Source organism: Tiliqua scincoides, chromosome 5, assembly GCF_035046505.1.
Source record: "Tiliqua scincoides isolate rTilSci1 chromosome 5, rTilSci1.hap2, whole genome shotgun sequence".
Lineage (NCBI taxonomy): Eukaryota > Metazoa > Chordata > Lepidosauria > Squamata > Scincidae > Tiliqua > Tiliqua scincoides.
In genome coordinates this window covers 9,826,850-9,848,267 of record NC_089825.1, presented here as the reverse complement: position 1 = coordinate 9,848,267, position 21,418 = coordinate 9,826,850, and the positions used below count along the sequence as shown (strand labels likewise).

The 21,418-nt window shown below is 43.9% G+C and overlaps 1 protein-coding gene across 1 annotated transcript in view; it reads left to right on the top strand.

The window, feature by feature from the left end:
* Positions 1 to 21,418, top strand: part of PTPRN2 (protein tyrosine phosphatase receptor type N2) — a 636,554-nt gene that overhangs the window by 548,503 nt on the left and 66,633 nt on the right. Inside the window, exon 15 of the mRNA XM_066627523.1 lies at positions 15,660 to 15,807. Coding sequence (XP_066483620.1) covers positions 15,660 to 15,807 — 148 coding nt within the window. The remainder of the gene's footprint in view (positions 1 to 15,659; positions 15,808 to 21,418) is intronic.

Here is a 21,418-nt window from a genome sequence, read left to right as displayed (position 1 = left end):
CGTTGGAGCAAGGCAAGAGTGACCTCTGGCGGCTTCCCCACCCGCAGGATACAGTGGTCTCCATTTTGGCACCACCGTTCCTCCTCATTTTAAAAATTAGGTCCCAGAGCTAAAACACTGGATTAGGAGTTCTTTTAGCATATGGCTGATGCTCATATTACAATTTATATGCAATGATTGATCAATTACAGCACTTAAGGAGATATTAGGAGGTAGAATCTGGAACTTTTATCTGCTAATATAGAAGTCCAAGCTATTTTACTGTGACCTGTGTGGAAAGCACAATATTTAAACATACATGCTTCCAGGATAAGGGTACTTGGTACCTGTGGGTGAGGAAAAGGCGTTTGGGTTTGGACATGGCTCCAGTTCAAACATCTGCTTACCTGTGAACCTTATGGAATGATTTTAGACAAGTAAAGAACTGTGTGCCTGTTGCTCATATAGAGATTGTTTCCGCACTGTCCAGTGAACACTCGAGACAACAGATATGGAAGAAAGGGCCACTTTATTGTACATTAAACAAGAGGAGCAGAGGCTGAGACCTGCAGTATCCGAGGCAGCGAAAGCCCCTGTGATGCGGGGAGGGACCTCTGGGCGGTACCAGAAACCTCTGCCCCCAGGCGGGCATGCACCCGACTCCGAGTCGCGCCCCGCTGCTGGGACAGCGCGTCTCATCCATGTCTATCCCTTAAGGGGAAGGCAGCTGGACCGCAGACTGCGCCACCTCGAGCCGCTGAGCCTCTGATGTGGGCCCTGCGATCTTGGCCAGGTCCCCGTCTAAGTCCTCGTGCCGCCAAGCCCCTGAGGACTGAAATAGGGTTCTGCCCTGCGCAGCAGATTGTTTTGAGGACAGAAATACCTTGTAACCAGCTTTGAGCTCTTGGGGTAGAGTGGGGGAAGAATCTGAATAATTGAGTTCTTTTATATGCATGCGGAAACAAGTCTTTGCTGTGCTCAATTCCTTTTTAAGATTCTGATGTAAGTTCAAGGTAACTAAATCAGATTTTTGTCGCGTGTTTGTGGCTCACTCTTCATCTACCATTGAATCAGGTGTTTATACACACACTTAACAACACATGGGTTTTCAGGATGAATAAATAGAATTTACAAATAAATACTTGTTCAATTTTAAATAGCTTAAATATATGCAAAAATTAAGGGAAAATTCAGTACAGGTTATGATTATGATGCAGCATACATCTCTGACATTTTTCCATTGAAATATAGAAACTTGTGATGGTTTGTGCTTTTGTTGTTGTTGCTGCTGTGTTTTGTTTTGTTTTGTTGTTTTGTTATCCCTTCATTTTAACAGGGATCTTAGAGCAGTTTTTTGGGGATCTGAGCCAATTCCCCATCCAGGTACTTGGCAGGTCTAGACATGTTCTGTTTCATATATTGAATTATATTCAGCATCTTCAACCATTTTATGAACTCCAAATTTATCTCTCTTTATTAATCATATATATGAAATCCTGGTCTTCTTCCAATGAGCTGAGGATGCACAGAGGGGATTATTTCAAATGAGGGTTCTTGAGTGTATGAATCCTCTAAGATAGTTTTTGCAGATAAATAGCAACTCGCCCAAGGCCATTCAGTGAGTTTAATGGGTGAGTGGTTTTGCACCTATGGGTTGTTTTATCTAAACCTAACACACTAACTGCTACATTATTCTGACTTTCTTGTCCTACATAATTTTGTAACCTTTTTTTCACCCATGGCATCTGGTAACTTTAAAACAATGGCAACATTTGTAATTGTGGCACAATTTGTAAAAAATATAATGGCACAATTTATAAAAAAGGTGTGTGTGTGTGTGTGTATGTGTGATGTTGGTGTTCTTAATAAAGAGACCAACATCTCTTATTGAAAAAACAAAGTTGTGTGATGTGCCATCCTCTAGTCACATGACCTTTGGAACTTGTGGCAGATGTGGCTTTTCATTAGCCAGTGCTCACTTTCAGCTGCAGCTTTTTCAAGTTGTTCGAATCAAATGCTAAACCGTGATCTCATATTGCTGGTATCCACAAAAACCTGCAGCCATGGAACTGTGGTTGAAAATGGACCTGGGCTGCAAAAAAACCACAGCTGGTCTTAGATCAAAGGGTCATGAGAATATGCCCAACATCTCTCATAGCTATTAACATTAACAATTAGCAATTAACATGCTCATTTTTTGAAGAAAAATAAAATTTCTGTTCTGACATAATATGCCAATTGATATGCAATATTAATATTCATTTGACAAAATGCCCAGCTTTGTACTCTTTTAAACACTTGTGGATTAATATTATAGACAAATCCAAAGTGCTGAAAATTTCTAAGCCCAAGAAGAAGGGAAATGGTTATGGGATTACGTTATGCCAAAAATGTTTTATCCACTATCATGTCCTCTTGGGCAGCGACTTTGTCGTCAGGTGGCAAGTTCATGTTGAAGGGGATTGGGGTTGGTCTTGCCTGGCACCTAGTCACTTTCTGCTGTCTTTGAGAGCAAAAAGGATGACAGAAGGCTTACATTTGCTTTGGGGAGAGTTTATTTAAACAGGTGTACCTTCAGTTCACCGGGTAGATGGGACATACGCTTACAAGGACATGCGATACAAGGACATCTGTGAGAGGGATCTGAAGGCCTTAGGAGTGGACCTCAACAGGTGGGAAACCCTGGCCTCTGAGCGGCCTGCTTGGAGGCAGGCTGTGCAGCATGGCCTCTCCCAGTTTGAAGAGGCACTTGGCCAACAGACTGAGGCAGAGAGGCAAAGAAGGAAGGCCCATAGCCAGGGAGACAGACCAGGGACAGACTGCACTTGCTCCCAGTGTGGAAGGGATTGTCACTCCCGAATCGGCCTTTTCAGCCACACTAGACGCTGTTCCAGAACCACCTTTCAGAGCGCGATACCATAGTCTTTCGAGACTGAAGGTTGCCAACTACTACCTTCAGTTCTCACAGGTAATGATTATTTAGTCCCAGTAGAGCTCAGGCAGGCCTCTCAGGTCTTCAGAACAGGCCCAATTGTCCCACCGAGCCACTGGCAGGTCTTTTTAAGGCCAGGCACTAGGTCTGTCAGTATTGGGAGATCTGCTGGAGGTTGGTGCCCAGGGCAAACCTCTGTACAGATGTGGTACTACTGGACACAATCCCGTTAACCCCATGTTGATTTTGTCTGAATAGGATATTTACTTTTTGTCTTGTAAAAAAACAAACTCTTGTATCTGAAAAATACTAGATACTTGCAGCATATTTACTGAGAGTCAAATTCCAACCTTAGACATGAATCTCGCTGGGTGACTATGGAACAATTGCTGTCCCTCAGCTTAAGCTGTGTTACGCGCTTGTTGAGGCTATAATGGGGGGGGGGAATCATGTAAGCCAGTGGTATTCAAACTGGGGCGTCGTGACGCCCCAGCCTGAGGGCCCTTGTCTCTTTCCCCTTAAGGGGTGGGGACAGCCAGGAGGCAGGGAGAAGGCAGCCCAGGGGGGCTGCAGGGCCTTGGGTACACTTTCACAAGCCTCCTACAGCCTCCCAGGGGTGCAGGGAGCCCTACATGACCTTCAGCAGGGCTCCCCAGGTCAGGGAAAGTGAGAGTGGGGCAATCGCGCCTCGCCTCCGCTAAACCGGAAGCGGAGTGCCATCGCTCCACTATCCCTTCTGACGGGGCTGCAGGGACTGGGGTGCACCCTCCAGTCCCAGCAGCAGCCGTCCCTGGGTGCGGGGAGCCCCGCGCGAGCACCTGCAGGGCGCCCCAGGTCAGGGAAAGGGAGAGTGGAGAGATTGTGCTCGGCTTTCGGTTTTGCGGAGATAGAACAGTTTGCTCCACTCCCCCTTTCCCTGACCTGGAGTGCCCTGCAGGCACTCGTGCAGGGCTCCCTGCACCCAGGGATGGCTGCTGCAGGGACTGGAGGTTGCACCCCAGTCCCTGCAGCCCCCTGAGCGACGTGATCCTGGGGATTGCATCGCTGCCTTCCCCCTGCCGCCTCCCCCCCACCCCTGTAAAGACTTACTGTGGGTTTCAAACTCCCGGAGATTTTGAAAACCGCAGGTGTAAACCATACTGAGTTTTTTGTAGGAAGGGTAGAAAATTAATGCAATAAATGTTGAAAATAAGCCCTGCTTGGTTCAGTAGAACTTACTTTTAAAAAGCTTTCATATAAGATTGTGATTCTACAGCCCAATCCTACTCTGCTTACTCTGAGGGTGCCATAAACATGCTTTATGGCACATTTACAATATCCAGTGCCAGCACTGGAGCTCAGCGCTGGGACTCACTTACCTGGAAGTAAGTCCGATTCACCTCAGTGGGAATCTAAGAAAACACACATAGGACTGCACTGTTAATCATCAAGTATGTGATTTTGCTTGGTATTCTCACATATAACCAAGAGAGCCAAAAAAAATCTGACTTTTTGGATATAATTCGACATGTAGGTTACATGATCTAAAGGTTTGGAGTATAGGTTGTGTAAAGGCTCTATTTGCTTGCAAACTATGTATTTAAATTATTAAAAACATGTTTGTTTGGGAAACATGACATTAAAAAAAACTTGATTTTTACACAGTGGTGTCGCTAGGGGCAGTGGCACCCAGGGCAAAGATGAGGATGACATCACGTCGCTTCTAGCAGATGCTTGCTGGAGACACTTTACAGCTCCAGAGCACATGCTTGACTGTGTTGCTGCCGCCCCCACCCCTCGCTTGTTATGCCGCTATTTATACCAATGTTCTTGTTCACAGCCCAGTTTTTAACCCATTCTGCCCAACCCACAGGTGTACACATTTGATCCTTGTTGCGTATATGCAATGTTGGGCAAAAATGAAGAATCTCGTGTCAGTGGATGATGTGAATTTTTAAAAATAAAATTACTTCAAACTTCACCAAATCTTATGAAATTTTATTCTAGGCCCAGGGGTTACCGAACAAGCCTGTGGCATTAACTTTTTAACACTGCATTGCTGCTCTATTCCATAAATGAGGAAAAATATCTAATTTTGTTTCAAGTGCTGTTTTTTGTGCTGCTTCATTGTTGAATGAAAAGAGCTGGAAAAGTGAAATGCTTATGAAAGAATAATTGTATTTCCTCTTTTGACAATTGTCCCCTCTTTTTGTTCAGGGTTTATTTCAGGCCAAGTAATTGCAGGGATGAAACTTCATTGCATAATTTGTATTATTTGAGGTCTGAGAGATACCAGACATGATGAACTGGGGATCCTTTTTGTGCAAATCTCAGACATGTTCTGGGTGGATTGTGCACTGCAACAATAGCTATTAATCTGTAAATCAGGATTATAATTTGCATACCAACTTAACAGTATTAATGTAGCATTAGCTGCTTCTGTAACTTGCATTTTGAGTATTTAGTCCTACAGTTCTCTCCCCCTCTTCCCCCTTTAAAAATCATCTATCTGATGCCATCCCTTTGAACTGCTAACAATGCTTAGAGTAAAATGAAATTTTCAGGTGTTTCAAAGGAGCTGGGGAAGAAGATGAAACAAAGCCCTGCATCAGTCCCCACCAGGTTGCATCCAGCTATCTCATTTGGATTTCACTGAGCACCTTTGGCAGCTGGGAACTGTAAGAAAGGAGATTAGCAAGTGTTTGTCTGACACACACTGATCTCAGCACCTGCTGATTGGATTGAAATAATCCTTTTACACGTTGCAAAACTATTATTGGAGCATTACAAAAAGTGAAGCCAGCAATAGCCATTGCATCATGAGTATATTAATTTAGGTAAATAGAACACAGGTTGCTATTTAGTGTAAATATTTCACTATGACATGTAGGCTGGAGGGCAGTCTAGATTTCTGTCTTCAGTACAAAAATATGATTTCCCTAGAGAACCTAGTATCTCTGCTTTTTAAACAAAAGACTCTTCAACAATATGGTGGTTTCCACATATGCTTCTGATTCAATAACCTTTGCAACAGAAGATAAATAGCTTCAATTAATACATTATGTGTTTTATTTCTCCAATATAACTATATTTGAAAATTTAGTTATACTTACTAAGCCAAACAATCTAGCTCCAGAAGCCTAGCAATTGCCTCCTCCTCCTCCTCTAAATGTCACTAAGTGTTAAGGAGAGTTAACATACTCTCCTTTTTGTGTTCTAACTGACTGGTTAGGAATGTTGGGGCCTTTTGTCTTCACTAAGCACATAAGTCACTGTTAATGGTACAGCTTAGTAAATATCCACAAATCTTTATTACTTTACCTACAATTCTGATGACTTCCAGGGTGGTAGCCATGTCTCTTGCAGAAAGAGCAACAAACATCCTTATGGCACCCTGACAATTTGCAAATTTATTGTAGCTTAAGCTTTCAGGGTACAATAAATTTGTTAGTCCTTAAGGCGTACAAGGCTTTGTTGTTTTAACTACAACTCTGCTGTAAAATGGCTTATGGTATCCTGATGCAGTAATCAGTATACTCTATTCTACCCTGATATTGGTTGGCCCAGCAAATTTTGAGAGTGAACTTTAAATGTGATCAAACATAATGCATTGTAGGCAAAATGAAATTGAAGAATGGTTAGCTGCTATTTCTCCAGATAGCGAGGAGGAAATCAGCAGTGAGTGTCTATGGTGCTTTTCAGAGAAGAGATAATTAAGGCAGTGTGCATAAAATTTTCCTCTGTGACCTCCCTGGAAACACATTTTAATGCCTTTAATGTATTCTGTAAAAGGGTCAGAAAATCTTGCAGGGAAAGCATGAATTCTGGAAAGAGGGAGGGGTTTTTCTGTTTGTATGAAATGCATATATTATATGTTGAAGGGGAAGTGACACTTAACGACAAAAGTGTTAATTTACTGAATTTGCCTTTGGGAGATGAGTTCATCTGTGAGATGCAGAAGATGAGCTAATGGATCTTAATTTTAATTCTGTTTAATAGGGTTTCTTTCTCAACCCAACTTCTGCTCAGAGATGCATCAAGCCCAATAAACATTGCTAGTCCCTCTTATCTTAATCCGTTAGAAAACAGAAACATTGCTTGGTAACATGAGATATTGATATCTTGTGTTGTACATCTGAGGCTAAAGCATATAATAAGCACATTTGTCTTAGTACTGTCCAAAGCATGTAGCAGTTGCTGTTACAGCTTAATATGAATACAACAACATTGCCACCTAAGGCGATCTATGTCTGCAGTAGAGGCGAGCGATCTTTTCTTATATGAAGGAGGAAAGCAAGTTCAACAAACTTACTTTTACATGAATCCCTGGGCTGCTTTACCAAAGTCTGTTTTCAGTGGATGGAAAATACAGAAGTTATCATTTGTAAAATTTGATGGAATTTCAGTTTTGCCAACCAGAACCACAGGTTGATGTCAGTAAAGGTCATTACTGATGGTTCCATGGAAGCTCTAGGAAAGATGCAGGTGGTTACATAAATATGAGCCCAATCTTATGTATTCCCTCCACCAATGCGGTGATGCCAAAACCGCAAACACTGCATCCATAGTGGGAGAGGGGCGGGCCAGGAAGCTTCAGCTTCAAAAGGGAATTATAAAATCTCTCTACCCCATTGTAAGCCTCCCAATCTGAAGTGGGTGTCTTCGGACCTGCATTGGCAAGTCCAAGGAGAGAAATGGGGTGTGAGACTGCTACCATAAGGGATAAGATCCATTGCGGGTGGCCAGCGATGGATCCTCTCCCTCCTGTGGCCTCCTCACCCCATTACAACTCCCTCCCCACCTGATTTCCCCCCTCCCCACCTCCATTCTGCACTCCTGCCTCCCCCTCCCCCAACAAGTGGCAATTCCCTCATTGGCGGGAGTGGGAAGACGCAGGCCTTCCTGTTGGCGCTCCCCACGTCATGCTGACTCACTGGCTGCTTTATGGCAGTCAGTGTCTTCAGGGGAGCCTCACCGCTGTCAGGCAGCGAGGAAGGGACTGGGCTATAAGTCATCCAACTGATTCAAAGACTTGAAAAGAGCCATCCAGCTCCTTATAACAGTAACCCCCATAGACCGAGCTCTATATTGCAACGTTTTGACTGCCCAGCATGACTAAAAGCTTAGTGCAATTCATTTTTACAGCATTCTTGAAGCTGTATAGAGAGAAGGCATCAGCTAGATTTGCCTTAGCAAGACATTCTGCAGTTGGGTGGTATAACAAAAGAAACAGTGTCATGCCTTAACCAGGAAAGATTATATTTCCTCAGGTACACTAGGCTTTAAATTCATAGCCTCGTATCATTCCCAGAAGCAAATCCATGAAAGTGAAACGTAAGTGGTGTACTATGTGCTCTGTGTGCAACGTTCACGAAAAGTGAGCCACTGCATTCTGAGTCAGATAGAGCCTTTGTATTACTGGTTGTCAAGGGAATCCCCATGTAAAGTGAATTCCAAAACAGTGATGGGAACAATTGTTCCCTTAAGACCCTCTCCCTTTAAAAAAGGGAATTTTCTATCCCCTTTCATATTGAAAAATATAAATATTTGGAGGGAGAAGAGGGCAGTCCTCAGCACTCTGAGGTGGGTCCTCAACACTCACTAGCTAAATGAAAGTAAGGTTAAGTAGAGATTACTATTCAGATAAGATACAAAAAAAAGGTGCCCCAATCCTATTTTTCCCCTGACCAGTGCAGAAGTGCCATAGAAGCACATGCGGTGTCCACATGGGGCAGGGCAGGAGGCTCTGGAAGGGAAAGGGAATTTAATTAAGCTGGTGCAAATATGAAGAGAGAAGGGGCAGGGAGGCTGCAGAAATGGAGGATATGATCCAGTGTGTGCCATCACTATTGGATCCACCCCCTTCCACAGGCATACTGCCAGAGCATGCTTTACAGCTGCTTTACATCAGTCAGTGCTGGCAGAACACTAGCTCCACCAGTGGGGCAGCCCATTAGGATTGAGGTGAGAGTTTGGTCAAGGCTTTAATGTGTGGTTTGGCTTCATTTCCTGTTAATACTACCTGATGCTTCAGATGCCATAAAAATAGCACTTCTCTGACTTGAGTGGGTATTGTGAGCTACTGTGCGTTTAAGGAACTACAAGATGACGCACTTCAGTACCAAGGACAGTTCCCATCATACAATGGGGCAGAATCTTCTCATAGTGGCTTGGTTCAGCCCTGCTTCTTCTCAGAAAATGTAAGCGTACTTCCAGAAAACAGTCTCTTGAGCTTATGGTAGTACTGAAAACTGGAAATGTAACAGGTGCATCAGAGAAGGTAGTACTCATAAGCACTGGGTTTTGGCAGTACATGCAGTTGCTGTGCCTCCCAATCCTACTTAGTGCCTTTGGAGCTGAAGCAACCAGCATAGGGCTTAAGATTATTCCTGCTTGGTTTGTGAATGTCAGGCGTGCAGATCCAGGGCTTGACATTTGCAACTCTTTCTCTCTGGGAGTACTTTGAAGATTTTATTCTAAGGGCAAGAAACATAGTTCTGGGCTCAATTCTGTCCCCTTGCAATATGTTACAGTCGAGGTATCAATACAAAATGTAACATGCACATTGATGATTCTATATAAATAAATACATCTTGGCGATTAAAGTGGGATACAATCGTTAGTTTGTTCTGAAAAGCAATAAATCTTCACAAAGTAAGCTTTGATAAACTGTTACAAGAACATGGGTTCACTGTATCCAGTCTCAGTACAATTGAACAGAAAGAATATGAAATTCTTCTGAAGCCAATTTGATAGTAGGAGCTGAATCTGGATTGCAGCAAGAATTCTATAAAACAGTGGGGATTTTAATAGTTGCAACTTGTCACTGAGGAGGTGACTCAACAAGGCAACCTGAAGAATTTTCCTTTCCTTACTTCTGTAGAGAAGCATTATAATGGTAACCACCATTTTGTGATCCGCTTCAAAGAAAAGGCCTATTTGTTTGATATGTCATTTATGGCCCGATCTTATCTTGGGCCTAAAGCAGTGGATCTTGTCACCTGTTGCCATAAGTCCAATTATGGTGACTCCAAAGGCACAATGCTGTCAGGTGTTCTGGCGCCATGGCACAAATGGAATTGCAAAATGCACTATAGAAAATCGTTCCAGTATAGAAGAGAGTCCAACAGGGAAAATTTCAGAAGGTGCTGCTGCTTCTGTCTAGACCATACTAAGCTGCATGTAAAGTATTTGTTAACATTCTTTCTTCTGGTCAGCTGTTGAAAGCACAGACATTCTGATGAATACTGAGCTTGTTAAACTACTTTCAGAGCTGTATAAACCAACAAAGAATTTCCAAGGTAGATCCAGGTATTTTCACAGGTGGGCAGTCACAGAAATCTCCTCAAGGTAAAGGAACTTTTATTCCTTTATCTGGAGAAAGCCTCCACTTCCCCAATAGGTCTCCTTGGTCAGGCACCAGCCATTTTGTTGGTACAGGACTGAGGTGAGCAAGGGAGAAGGCAAGCAAGAGAGTAGGAGCACAGAATACTGGCATATACAAGTGCCACCAGTAACCTCCATTTTCTGCCCCATTCTGCCTCCTACCCCCCAGTCCCCATTCCCTCCCTGCCCTGTTATGCCCACCAACCACCCTAACTGCCAGTTCACCAGCACTGGCAAACAGTGGCCTCTCTGTTGGCCCGTGCAGGCAGCCTTGTTGCACTCACCAATGGAAACTCACTTCCACTGACATCATCAGTGGCTCGAGAGGATAGGACTGGGCCATCACCACTGGCGTCGTTAGGGGGGTGCGGGGAGTGCAGGCCGCACCAAGTGACGCGCCGGGGGTGACGCCCTGGGGGGAGGACGTGCTAACATCACAGGGTTAGGAGCTACCGCGTCATGCCATACATTGGATGCAGAATGGCCAGTGGAGTTCAGTGCAAAAAACAGAATTGAAATTGCTCCTTTTGTTCAAAAGTTACGGCCAAAAAACCGGAAGGAAAAAATGCATGGAGCCCTATGGAAAGTGAAAGTGAGCTGTATCGTGTGTTTACTCGTGAGTAGGCGTACCTGCCATAGTCCATTGGAAAGGGCAGGCTGAGAGGAACCAATGACACCACAATGGTCCCGATCCAATGAATGCAGCCCCCCAACAACACCCGAGAAGCTCCCCCCTCCCAGCTGTGAGTCTGAGCCCGGAACAAAGCCATGTGGTCATGTTTACTCACAAGTAGGTGGACTTGCCTTAGTCAAGGCTGGATGAGAGGCTCCAAGGACATCAGAATGGTCCTGATCCAATGAATGCAGCCCCCAAAAACACAGAGGAGGTCCCCCCTCCTAGCTGCGAGTCTATGCAGCCCTATGGAAAGTGAAGCAGCCTCATGTCGCGTTTACTCGTGAGTAGGCAGATGTGCCTTGGTTGGTGGTCAGGCCAGGCAAAGGGGAATGTGAGGACATTGGAATGGTCCCAATCCATGGAGCTGGAGCGCAACAAATGTCCAGAGGCAGCCCCCCCCCCCCCACTAAAAAGAACAAAAAAGTAGCTTGAACTGGTGAGGGGCATGTTTTCTATTTTGCACTTGCAAAGCCAGGTGGGTCTTTATATGGATATGCCTGAAATAGAAGAACTTTAACTGGGCATGGGGAGGACTGGAAATCTCACTGATTCTTTTGGAGGGGGTGTTATTCCAGGCAGACTACAGAGTAAGCTCCATTGACCACTATGGGACTTACTTCCGAGTAGACATGCATAGGATTGGGCTCACAGGCTGCAATCCTACCCACACTTTCCTGAGAGTAAGCCCCATTGACCACAATAGGACTTACTTCAGAGTAGATTCACTTGGTGGAACAGGACTGGCTCCCCCTTATTTAATTATTATATTTTAATTTAATTTATAATTATTTATTTTAATTTGCTGGATGATGTCACTTCTGGCCATGACATCACTTCCAATGGGTCCTGGACAGACTGTTATTCTAAAAAGTGGGTCCTAGTGTGGAAAGTTTGAGAATTGCTGCAATAAGGTGTTAGTAAGTTGACACTGGGTGTGTGTGTGAGAGAGTGAGACAGAGAGAGACTCTACAAGTTTTCAAAATCACTAAAATCAGAGTTTGGAGGAATAAGACAATCATGTTATATATCAATCAATGCATACTTTCATGCAGAATGCAATGAAACAAACCACATTGAAATATCTGTGTTCTAACAAAAGGTACAGCCAAAAAACCAGTGAGGGCGGGGCAGTGGTACATCACCACGCCCACCTGGGGTGTTGCCCCACCCACTACATGGGGTGACGCGCGGGCCTCCCACACCGGGTGTCTCAAATCCTAGTGACGCCACTGGCCATCACAAACCTTCATTCGTAGCAATCCAGAGTTCTGTGCAGTTATAGGAGCTTAATAGCCCAACAAAAAGCAGATGCAGTTTAATATTTGACGATAATGTAAAACTTGTTTTTCACAAAAGATCGTGTTATAATCTCTGCAAATCTCTTTTAATAAGTGTCTCATCTTTTATGTGTGCCAAGTGTCTTTCATTCTAATGGGATAATCCTTTCACATCAAAATAATACTGTTCTGTGTCACCTTTAGAATCACCAAAGACATACCTGTCACTGAGGTATTCAAGTGCCAGCATTTTCCCCTGCCTCCACTGAAATGTATCTTATAATCCAGAATATCTCAATGACATTAAATGTGTGCTTCTATCACATTTTTCCACTTTTGCAAATGCTGCCATTTTTAACTCAAATGTGCTTGGCAGATACAATTTCCATAAACCAGCTCACAAATGTGCATGAATGTTTTACAGAAAATTAACTACGCATCAAAAAGCATTTTCATACCAACAAATGTATGTTTGATTTAGAAGAGATAACCACCTTGATTTGTTCACTGTGCTGTTAGAAGGATAAGATCACAATTTTACTTAAGAAATGAAAAGAAAACAAAACAGTATCTTTTCATTTCTATTAGAGAGGAAATGACAGTGACATAAACTGTAATCCTAACTATGTTTATTGGGAGGCATGTACCACCAAAATTCCTGACCCTTTTAAGTAATGTGTTTAGGACTGGGCAGGCAACCAAAGCATAAGGGCATAGGAATTGCCGCATAGGGTCAAATTGTTAAGCTACCAGGAGTGGCTGTCCACAGGTCTTGGGGAACCTCAAGAGGGCATGATGGCAATATCTATCTCCTGTCATTAATTTCTATCATCTGGTAATCAGGGCAAACAAGGGAAGTAACCCCCCAGTGGTTCTACTCGACTCTGTGGTGATTCTTCTGTGGAGCCAGTGCAGAATTAAGAAACCTCATGTCGGGCTGCATGGCCCAACACGGGCCTCTGGATTTGACAGAGCTGAACTCCACCAGTCCTGCTCCCTCCTTCCCTGCTCCTTTCCCCACCATGCCTTCCCCCTGCCCTTCACCCATCCCGGAATGCCTCCTCCCTGCCTCCCCTCACACCCCAATTTATCTCTCTGTCGTCAGGTGCTGTGGAGTGCCTGGTGGCAGATTGCTGGCCTTCGACCTGCAGTGTCACAGCACAGAGTCATGCTGGGGCAGCTCCAGCACTGGGTCTGTGGTAATGCCCGCAAACGTGCCTTACAGCACATTTGTGACAGTGCATGCCAGCAGTGAACCAGCACGCACCACTCTGGATCAAGCCCTTAAGCAGCCTACCAGGAGGCCATTTGGTGTGTTCCCCTATCATAGCACTCAGCATGGGCTGTATAGATGTGGCTGCATTCTGTGGACTGGTGGAAGATAGTATTCCTTTTTTAGAAAACATGTGACACAATCCTGAGAAAGATTGACTATCTTCTTGGTACCCTGTCTGTTCTTTCTCTAGTTCTTCTGCCCTTGGAGGATGTACTAAGGCTGAAATGGTTGTATTTATGGAAGTGTTTCATAAAGGCTTAAAGTAATTCCTTTTGGTTATTAGTCAGTACATGAAATAACACAAAGCTTGGTTTGTAGTTGGAGAATACGGTCTCATTCTCAAATAAGTAAATAGAAGGTGTTATTGAGACTGACGTGGATTATGTGGTTGGAGATTAGACAAGGGTTGGAATTTTGCATTGGACAAAGTAATACAAGAGAAACTATTAAAATCTCCTGAGAATATTTATCAGAGAAAAATCCAATACATACTTTTGTATTTGTTGAACATTTGGATTTTCACGCCATCCCTTTTTAATTCTTGCACTGGTGTTAGATGCTGCTTTTCATGTTAGTTTTCATTCAAAGATTTTCAAACTCTCATCAGTAAAGGCTGACAAGTTATTTTATCTGTTGCACCTCAGCAAACCAAAACCACCTCTCTTAACATTGTAAACCTTGATAATATTTTTTTTTTTATATTGGGTGTAACACAAGGTATTGAACCACTAACTCCTGTTTGCCTTTGTGTAAAATATAGAATAGCTTTCTTTTTTCTTTAGCTAATTTGAACACCCTTTTCTTGTACATTATGTGTGTGACAAAAGTCTGTGGCTAAAGTCTGTAGCCATCACACTTGTATCAACAGTCCGTAGGGATTAGTAATTGCTAATTGTAGTAATTCAAGGGGTTTGTTTTCCTAGATTGGACAGACCCTGTGCTTTTCAACCTGGTTCTAGTGCAGGGTAGGCAAGTCTGGAGATTAATTAATTGGCTAGGAGAAAACATATGATTGTCTTCCAGCTGATATAAAAGTTTCTTGTGTTGCTCGGAGCCACCAAAAGATTTTAACTTGTTGCACTGAATACCTACTATGTGATCTTTCCCATCAATTTGTTATGTTTTACCTTATCATGCTATTTCTACTTGCTCGCCTTATTCCCTCTTGCCCTGACAGATGCTTCTAAGTACTTGACCTTTGCGTCTGTGTAACTCCAAATTATATAGAAGTTGGGAAAGCAGAAGAGCAAGTGGCTCCTGTTTTTCTTTTCTCTGCTTCTATTGTGATGTCCAAATGTCACAAATCTTGCCGAACAAGAACTCTAGAGAATATGGATCTTGCCAGAGTGGAACAATGGATTGTTCTCATTCTTACTTAGAGGTGCATCCAAAGGCCAGAAGCCGAAGAGCTACTTTAGATGGGCTCAAGGGTTTTGGCATTATTTACTTTGAACACACTTCCCATGGAATTTTTCTACTCTGAATAGCAGAACGCAAACCCACTAGGAATGCCACAAGCTGATTTTGAAACTCCTCTCAGGTTCAGAATTGGTTTGCGGTGTAGGCTGCTGTCTGAGCAATTGACAGCCCAATCCTAACCTGCACTGGCACAGCCAGGCTGTATGGTCTGTGCTATAACCAGTGCAGGTTCAGAGGTGGCTGGAGGTCTTCTCATACTAAGGGGATATATTTCCCCTGAGTAATGCCCCAGCCAACCCTGTGGTGCTACATGGATCTGTGCCAGATATAGCTGGTGCAAAGCTGGGAACACCCCCTCCCCACCCTCCTGCCACCCTCTACCAGGCCTGTGCTACTTGGCACCTTACCTGTCTGCAACAGGGGCCTAGGGTCTGAATGCAGCACGGGTGGTATGGTGCAGGCTGTCCCACTGGCACTACTTGCTTATGAGTTGTCGTTTAGCACTTTACAGTGCTTTTACCACAGCTCACAGCAGTGCAGCAACTGCTGCAGTAACACAGTGGAAAAATAGGATTGCACTGTCAGGTTCCAAAGGCTCAGGCGTTACTTGGGCCTGAAACACTGAATTCAAGTGAAAGTATTTGAGTACATTTGAGCTCATTCACATGATAATTGGAATAGAATGGTGTCAAACATATAAAGAACATGCATCTGATGGAAACCTTCTCATTTCAGTCCTATATGGAAGACCACTTGAAGAACAAGAATCGTCTGGAGAAAGAGTGGGAAGCTCTTTGTGCTTATCAAGCTGAGCCGAATGCAGCCACCATTGCTCATAAGGCAGAAAATCTCCAGAAGAACCGCTCGCAGGATGTAGTAGCATGTACGTATGGCTTAAATGAAGTGGGTTACTTTTACCTTTGTCTGCAGCTGAAAAGTACTTTGTGATAAAAAAAAGACAGGTGAAGAAGTGTGTCTTTGAATTTTCAAGAAATAGCAGTAAATATTAATATAATTATTATCTCACCATATACACCTCTCATGTTGCTTGCAATATGTATGGCTGCTTTGCAATGCATTTTCTTTTACATTTTACTAAACCAATAACATTTTGAGCCTTTGCCTGCCTAGTCCATGTTCACAGGTAATGCAGTCTGATCAGTTGTAGGCTCTACTGCAGTTATGATTTTAAATAAGAACTTCTGGGAGTTCTGTGCTCTCCTGGGAGGAAATCCCAGAAATCTCCCCCCCACCTGGTCCTGTTAACCTGAAATGGTGGGAGCAAATAAATCAGTCCTTCCCCCCCCCCTTCAGCTGCAGTTCCACTAGAAAGGGAAGTAGAGGGCAGGAATGGGTGCATTAGCACTCTCTGCTAGGCTCTACTCCCCTTGGTCAGCCTGCCTTTTCCTTGATGACATCACTGGGAACAAGTTAGCCATGACTAACTTAAGTACCATTAACTTCAACAGGAATTAGACTGAGTAACTTTCCCCTGTTCACCCTAGCACAATATCTTTACTTTGTCTGCTTTGTGAACTTTTTTCTTGAAAAGCAGAACAACAATAATGAACCTTCTTTGGATATAACCGTTTCATTGAAAGATCTGTCTTAACCAATGTCCATGCACACGTTATAGCTACTCTGTGGAGGTGACCGTGGCAAAGAAATCTTACTTTGCCACCATTGTGTTAGCAAAGTGTCATCCAGTGGATCTGTTCTGAGTAATGAGAGACCTTTTGCATTCCACAGGAAGGAGGGGTCCATTGGTGGCCCATTGTGACTTGTTTGTTAAATATTTATCCAATAAACTTTTGTGTCCATTCTGACTTAGAGACCAATCTTATTCTTTCCCACACCACCATCACAGCCACACCAAACTGGTGAATGCTGAATCCATGGTGGAGGTGGGCAGGCCAGGAGGCTACAGCGAGGAAAGGAGATTTTAATTTCTCTTACCCCTGCATAAGCCCCCTGACTCTCAGTGGGTCTCCTTGAACCTGTGCCGGCAAGTTTGCCATCGCAAGAAGGGGGAGGAGAGAGAGGGGATGGGGATGGGGAAGCTTCTGCCAGAGGGGATAAGATCTGGCGCAGGCAGTTCAGAACGGATCTTCCCCCCCCATGGCATCCCCACCCCCTTTATGCCCTTCTCCCCACCTGGTGTCCCCCTCCCTTCCTCTGTTCCACCCTCCTGCCACTCCTTCCCACTTCTCCCATCAGCCTACCTTCTACGGCAAGCAGGGACTCTCTCAACAGTGTGGGTGCCAGTCGGAAGGCACAGGCCTTCCTCCTTGAGCTACTGGCAGCATACTGACTCCCACATTGTCGGGGCACCTTTTGCAACAGGCGCTAACTGCTTTACTGCAGTCAGCATCATCGGAGGAGCCCTACCTTGGGCAGAAAGGGAAAGATCGGGCTATCAGACTATATGAGAGCAGAGGCTGTGGATATGCCTTCTGCTTTATCTTGTTAGTACGGATATGTTTCAGCTTGTTTAGTCTGAGAGCATGGGTGGATTGCTTGGAGGTCTGCAGCCAACTATCTGCCCTTCTGAATTCTTGCCCAGCCTGGCTGGTAAAAGCAGCCAATTTACTGTGTGGATTGACTGGGGAGATTGACTGTGTGGATAGTAGATATTGTGAATGCAACTTTGGGGAAGGGTGAAGTACAGTCTATTTTGTGGTATAGCCATTAAAAAATGTCCTCCATGGATGCTGCTGTACATGATAATTGTTGCCCAGACTCCAGGTTTCTATTTCTAGACAAGGTACTAACGTGGGTGGTGGCAATTTTGAGCCTGAACAAAAGTTGCATTTACCATGTGATATTGCAGGTTTAACATGGTGGTCTGATGGCAAATCCATATGGGTATTTTCATCTGTGGTTTGCTTTGCCATGTAGTTTCCCCCAAGGCTCTCCCTACCTGATTTCAGTCTTTTGCACTTGTTCAGTGTATGCCCGTGTACTCTGAAGTAAACCTGAATACCTCCACAAAATGATTGACACAGACAGGGGAGGGACTTGACTGATATTTCCCATGGCAAACAACTCAGTTCTCTAAACGTTTTGATCACACTTCCAAATGGAAAACAACCATGGAACAAATCCCAAATGAGGAAATTCTTACACAATCATGGAATGTTTGTTCTGGCCCTCAGCTCCAGACTTTTCTGGATGATACAGATGCGCTTGAGCCAATTCAGTCTGGATTCAAGTCCAGTTTTGGGATTCAGATTACCTTTGTCATTCCTAGTAAACTACCTATGCTGGGAATTGGACAAGAGAAGTGCACCTCTGCTGATTCTGTTAAACCTCCCAGTGGCTTTTGATGCCATTGACCATGGAATACAACTGGGATGCTGGCTAGGATGAGAGTGGGTGACACTGTCAGTTATTTGGCCTCAGGGTCCCAGAGTGTTCCAGGTTGCTCAGCGTACCCATGAAGCTGCTGGGAGAGGTTGTTCAGAAATGTGGGTTGTAATGTTTTCAATATGTTGATGACACCCAGCTATATCTGTCTCTTCTATCTAATCCTGTGGAGGCAGTGGCGGTTCCAAACCAGTGCTTGTGTTTAGTGATGGACTGCAAGTGGACAATACAGCCTATTACTCCAGACAAGACAGAGTTGTTGCTGGTCAGTAGGAAAGTGGGGTAGGAAAATAGGAAAGTGAGAGCCCAATCCTATATGTGTCTACTCAGAAGTAAGTCCCATTATAGTCAATTTAACTTACTCCCAGTTAAGTGCAGATAGGATTGCAGTCTCAATCTGAGTAAAGATATACTGTCTCTTATTGATGGGGCAGTACTTGCCTCTATAGGACTAGGTTTGTAGTTTCAGGGTGCTTGTCTTATAGATAATGACTGTGGCTAAGACCATCTTTGCATAGTTTTCATCTATGTAACAACTACCCCGCTTCCTAGAGAAGGCAGATCTGCCATTGTTACACATGCTTTGTTTTTGTTGAATTGTGAATCTGTTGTTCTGTTTCTCATTTGTTGGTTGGTATTAATGTTATAAGTTTTTATGTTTAACTTTATTTTTATTATTTCAGATTGTTTATTTTTGGAGGGGGGTTGGTTTTGTTTGTTTGTTTTTGTTTTTAATTGAGCATTAGGATTGGAAGGCCTTATTAAACCTACAGGTGGAATATAAATTCCTAGATATAGAAATAAAATGAAATAGAAATAAAATACAGAAAAAAGAAATACCGCAGATACTTGACTATAACTCAATCCCACAGGGATTGGTTTTGGGATTGGTCGAGGGCAGGTTTTGAGCCAACAATCATGGAATTTTCTATGACCCTCAGATAAGTTGGGGGTTAAACTTAGGGGGTGTCTGACTATAGTTTTGTCTGATTTTTACCCAAGGCCAGATCCTGAAAAATAACCTACCACTTTTTTTACCTAAGAACTGTAGTCTCTAATTTATTAAAAACATAGTAAAACATCATAAGATACATTTTTATTCTTCTTAAATTTGGTCTTCACCAACTTTTTGTAAACACTATCAGAGTAAGTGCACTGTAAACAACATACCAGTAAAACAGTGGTTCCCAACCTGGTATTCATGTACTCCCAGGGACACTCAATAGGACCTTTAGGGTTACTTGAAAAAGAATGGAATAATGGTAGAAAAAGGCAGGTCATGCTCCAGAATGCCTTGCAAGACAGGAATGCCTTGCAAGGACCAGCAGGGCAGGAAGGGAGGTAGCTAGTTGGCTGTGAAAGCCCCACCAATAACTAGTTTTTGGTCATCAATTCATGTATGAACCAGTGATTGAAAACCAGCACAGTAAAAAAGCTGAAGCATAATATGGAAAGTGATCAATCAGCCAGAATTTCTCAGCACACTTTTGGTGCAAAACAGTGCAAAGGCAGAGTCTTCTGTTCTTCAAACAGAAGAAAAGAGAAAGTGTGCGATGAATACACAAAGTCTGGGCTTTCATAGAGAGAAGATGAGGGCTTGTATTAATTACAAACATTTTGCTAATATGAAGGGTACAATTTATGGAAATGGGCTGCTAAGGGATATGCAAGTGAAAAAGGTTGGCAGCCACTGCAGGAGAACCAGGAATCAAATCCACCTTTAAGGTGTCTGGTGTGTTAAGCCAGAAGCTCTACAGAAGACAAACAGGCCTTGCTGAGGGAGAGTCAGCATGGCTTCTGTAAGGGTAAGTCTTGCCTCACAAACCTTATAGAATTCTTTGAAAAGGTCAACAGGCATGTGGATGCGGGAGAACCCGTGGACATTATATATCTGGACTTTCAGAAGGCGTTTGACACGGTCCCTCACCAAAGGCTACTGAAAAAACTCCACAGTCAGGGAATTAGAGGACAGGTCCTCTCGTGGATTGAGAACTGGTTGGAGGCCAGGAAGCAGAGAGTGGGTGTCAATGGGCAATTTTCACAATGGAGAGAGGTGAAAAGCGGTGTGCCCCAAGGATCTGTCCTGGGACCGGTGCTTTTCAACCTCTTCATAAATGACCTGGAGACAGGGTTGAGCAGTGAAGTGGCTAAGTTTGCAGATGACACCAAACTTTTCCGAGTGGTAAAGACCAGAAGTGATTGTGAGGAACTCCAGAAGGATCTCTCCAGACTGGCAGAATGGGCAGCAAAATGGCAGATGCGCTTCAATGTCAGTAAGTGTAAAGTCATGCACATTGGGGCAAAAAATCAAAACTTTAGATATAGGCTGATGGGTTCTGAGCTGTCTGTGACAGATCAGGAGAGAGATCTTGGGGTGGTGGTGGACAGGTCGATGAAAGTGTCGACTCAATGTGCGGCGGCAGTGAAGAAGGCCAATTCTATGCTTGGGATCATTAGGAAGGGTATTGAGAACAAAACGGTTAGTATTATAATGCCGTTGTACAAATCGATGGTAAGGCCACACCTGGAGTATTGTGTCCAGTTCTGGTCGCCGCATCTCAAAAAAGACATAGTGGAAATGGAAAAGGTGCAAAAGAGAGCGACTAAGATGATTACGGGGCTGGGGCACCTTCCTTATGAGGAAAGGCTACGGCGTTTGGGCCTCTTCAGCCTAGAAAAGAGACGCTTGAGGGGGGACATGATTGAGACATACAAAATTATGCAGGGGATGGACAGAGTGGATAGGGAGATGCTCTTTACACTCTCACATAATACCAGAACCAGGGGACATCCACTAAAATTGAGTGTTGGGCGGGTTAGGACAGACAAAAGAAAATATTTCTTTACTCAGCGCGTGGTCGGTCTGTGGAACTCCTTGCCACAGGATATGGTGCTGGCGTCTAGCCTAGACGCCTTTAAAAGGGGATTGGACGAGTTTCTGGAGGAAAAATCCATTATGGGGTACAAGCCATGATGTGTATGCGCAACCTCCTGATTTTAGGAATGGGTTAAGTCAGAATGCCAGATGTAGGGGAGAGCACCAGGATGAGGTCTCTTGTTATCTGGTGTGCTCCCTGGGGCATTTGGTGGGCCGCTGTGAGATACAGGAAGCTGGACTAGATGGGCCT